This window comes from Sinocyclocheilus rhinocerous, unplaced genomic scaffold, assembly GCF_001515625.1.
Source record: "Sinocyclocheilus rhinocerous isolate Xijiao unplaced genomic scaffold, SAMN03320098_v1.1 scaffold185, whole genome shotgun sequence".
NCBI classification, from domain to species: domain Eukaryota; kingdom Metazoa; phylum Chordata; class Actinopteri; order Cypriniformes; family Cyprinidae; genus Sinocyclocheilus; species Sinocyclocheilus rhinocerous.
The window spans coordinates 2,980,789-2,984,933 of NW_015662163.1; the positions used below are offsets into that span (position 1 = coordinate 2,980,789).

Sequence of the window (4,145 nt, forward strand, 5' to 3'; positions counted from 1 at the left end):
TAACACTCCAAAGAGAAAGGAAAAAATGAAATCGCATCATATGACCCCATTAACACTAATTTAAATGCATCATACGGAGACAAAATGAAAAGAAAACGCCATTTCTGAAAAAAGTCAGTTCCGTTCCCCTCAGAAACACATTCATATAAATTTCAATGTTTGGATTTTCATCCTATATTTCGCGCATCGTGAACAGTGATCTTGTTCTGCCTGCTACAGTATTTTCTCCTCTTTGTGTCCGTCTTCAGAATCTCTGGCCTCTGTTAATGGCCGTTTACAGACTAAGTATAATAATAACGTAGTATTTCCACAAAAATAGCCATTGGGAAAATGATTGCAGTGCAGTTTGTGTGCAGTTTGTGTGCAAGCACGGAACAGAAGATAGTCTGAAATAAAACAAATGTCCGGTAGATCGGTGCATCTGTACTCTAGTGTATAAATTCAATATAGATTAATCAGTTAAAACTACAAAGTTATTTGCCAGGACGGGTATTTTGACATACTTTTGTATGTATTTGCCTGTTCAGTGACGCGGCTGTCTGTGCACGCGCTGTTCACACAGAACACAGCGCACGAGTACTGAAAGGAGTTGTCTTTTGCGCACCAAATGCTTTTTAATCGCTTGAATTTTTAAATTAACAAGTCTTAAAAACACATGCAAATGATAAAATGTCGTGACAAATCCATCTCCTTATTGTCAAGCCCAGGCAATGCACTGAAATCCATTCAGAACACCCGGTAACTTGCTAAACTGGAACCCCTGAACTAGTGATGTTGGAGGCGTGGTGGAGAAATGTAGTGTCTCACAACACATATGTGAACAACAACAGGTTGCTAACAAACTGTGAAACCAGAACTCAGCAAAAGCGGCAGTGGACGAAAAATAAAACCACTCACTACAAAGTTTTAGACTTGGACACTGACTGGCTAGTCAGAGAACTGAGAACTGGCTGAGAGCCGAACCATTTCAGTGAAAGAAGGGTGCCAGTAACTGCATAGCAATGCCCTAGTGAACACCCAAAAAAAGCACATTGCATTGCATTAAAAACCAATCAGTAGACCCCATAGACTGTATAAAAAAACTTGGACGTAGTGTCCGTGACATCACCCGTAATTTTCTGAAGAGCGTTTTTGAAGCTCAAAGTGGGCGGAGCCAGCCGTCGCCATCTTGGCAGCGCGTCACCGCGCATCACTCCCAGATAATCGAAAATGGGCAAAAAGGCGGGAGCTGGTTGCTGAAGCCACACCCACATAGCTTGACGGCAGTGTCAGCAGCGGCAATCCACCTGTCACTCAAGTGGCCACGCCCTTAATTATGCAGAACTTCAAGGCTTAATATAATTTAAACAGATGAGTTATAAAAAAAAATTCACCTCCCTCACAGTTGTCATGAAGGGTAAAATTAGCTATATAGACCAAAATCATTTTTTGAACCAGGTTGTAAACATGTTTTTTTCTGCTGTAAAGTTGGGCATTTTAACATGGGGAAAATTTTAAATCTATGGGATTGACTCCCTTTTGCAGCCAGCCTCTAGCGGCCAGTTGACGAATTACAGTTTAAGTCACTTCTGTGTTGGCTTCACGAGAGAGAGCGGGAGGTTGCCGCTTGGTAGACCCCAGTAATACTAGTATAGCAACTCCCTAGCAACAGCAAAGCAACACACTAAAATCTATTCAGAACGCCCAGTAACCTATTACAAAGACTGCTGTGATTATAATTTCTAGCTCCTTTTAATAGAACAAAAGAAACGAAGCGCTGTGGCCTAGTTCATGCACTTGACACATTAAGGGAGGTGGCTAGCATAATTTTCTGATCCCCCTTCCTTCCTCTTTTCCTCATCATTTCCTGTTTTCTCCATCTACTATTCCTATCAATAACTGGTCAAAAAAAGAGCGTAAATGATCTTAATCTACATTTGTTCTGTTAAGCTTCACCAGGTATTAAATGGATCAAAGTATCTCTGGCTCTAGAGAGCTGCCTATTGTCCTCCTAATAAATCACTCCTCAATGGACACTTCAAGCACTCCTCAGAGACTATAACGAGAGGCAATCCCGATTTCTTTCTCAACCTGCCCCCCAATTCCCTGAAGACAAATCTGTGAAACCGCAACAGTCCAGACAGAGTGTCCCTGACATTAGGTAGTACCTGAACCATCCATCATGCAAAAGAAGGCAGCAATCACCACTTAATAACTGCTGTAGTCCTGGAGAACCTACCAAGGTCACATCCAGCCACAGCCGTTAGATGAAGTGCCGGAATAAGACATGTTGCGACTTGTCAGGGGAACTTGTAAGACAGACTATTTCAATTTTTCAAACTGGAACCTAACTGTTTTTCCTGTCAAACTTACAGTAAACACACGTTGACAGAAATCCACTTTAGATGGAAGTTGATGAGGCAAAAGTTACATACTTGCTCCACAGACTTAAACTGTAAACATCAACATTTTATTCCTTTTTATGTACTGGGAAAGCCCACATGCTGATGTCTGACTCACCTAAGAATATAAAAGCATTCTGTAGCATAGATAAAATCTGAGGCTTCAAGCTTCTGTCATAGAGAAAGACCACAGAAACCACTGCAGTAACTCACTCTTTTGACTGGATGCCGTTGGCTCTGACCGCAGGGTAATGACTGAGCCCTCGGCGCTCCTCCACTGTGATTGGTCCTCCAAACTGGTCCATGATGACCCCAGCATGCACCGCTGCTTTACACAAAACTGATGTCTGAAATAGAAAGCACAGATAGCACTCAGACACAATAATGAAGGGACAGACAGAGAAAGGACAGAGATTGGCCTATAAGACATAACAAGTGTTTCTTTACTCATACACAACCATTGGTGTTTTTTATCAAAACTTTCCTTTAAAATGAATCTAAATTTTGTTGATTTTTAGACCAACATGGCGATTAAATTGTTGACAAAAACAATATTACAACAATACTGATACTTCTTCATATTACAGCAATTAACAGAGAAATAGTTGATATTAAAAATGTGATATTAATATGTTGTCTAAATAAATAAAAAAGCTAAATACTCATTAGAACAAAAAGTCATTAGAACATTATACTGTACAGTTTGAAAAATGAATATTCATACACACATACATATATAAAAATAATGTTTATATACATAATAAATACATACACTGTAGGTCAAAAGTTTGAAAATTATGATTTTTTTTTACAGTTGTAGAAGTCTTGTGTATTTATTTGTTAAGTAAAAACAGTAAAAATAGTAATATGACATATTACAATTTAAAAACTTTCTATTTCAATATATTTAAAAATTTTATGTTTCTGTTATTAATTATGTATCATATTTTTTCTTCTCTATGATCAGTCCATAGCATCCCTAAAATAAATCTGCCAATTATTTCATGTTGTAAGCACTGTCTCAGCTACCATAAAACACCCTTATGCATACTTCTAGCACAGGCATTCAATTCAGTTTGCTCTGGTATTTCATAATTACTAAGACAGACCTCCATTGAACATAAAGCATGCATGTTTTTAGTAACAACATGGATTAATTTAAAATTTCTGACTGAGGAGGGCTTAATAATTTCATTCTGAGGCAACAATTACAGTAATTGTGGCAGCCAGTGGAAATGCTTAGCATTCTTTAGCTACCACCGCTAATGCTAGTACTTTGTCACAGAAAATGCCTTAGCATGAATAACCTTTTTAAGGCCCTTTTACTTAACAGGCCAGGTAACAGCCATAATGGGATTTGAACACTGTGATCTTCTGATTTAAATCACATTATGATAATTTGAATTGTGTCGAGTAACACTGAGCTTTGACCCTGAGAGCACATGTATGTCCTCTAAATGTGGATGTTTCTTAATATATCCATCTACAATAGGGATGTAACGATTAACCGCGAGCCGGTTGAAAATCGATTTAAATATGTGATGATTCAAATCGGTTGACAAATCGCGATTCAGATTCAGGGTAGGAGTTTATATGAATGTATGTCTGAGGGGAACTTACTGTCTTTCGATGGTATTTTTTCTTTTCCTCTTGCCTCTGTATAATGCATATCAGGGCTCCAGACTCATTCTTCCCACTGGTCGCTCTTTTGCCACTAACTTTCTCAGCTGGTCGCACGAGCACATGATTTGGTCGCAATATATA

At 38.7% G+C, this 4,145-nt stretch overlaps 1 protein-coding gene across 1 annotated transcript in view; it reads right to left on the bottom strand.

Moving 5' to 3' along the window:
- Positions 1–4,145, bottom strand: part of LOC107727574 (discoidin, CUB and LCCL domain-containing protein 1-like) — a 36,460-nt gene that overhangs the window by 22,637 nt on the left and 9,678 nt on the right. Inside the window, exon 3 of the mRNA XM_016537473.1 lies at positions 2,595–2,728. Within this exon, the coding sequence (XP_016392959.1) occupies positions 2,595–2,728 (134 nt within the window). The remainder of the gene's footprint in view (positions 1–2,594; positions 2,729–4,145) is intronic.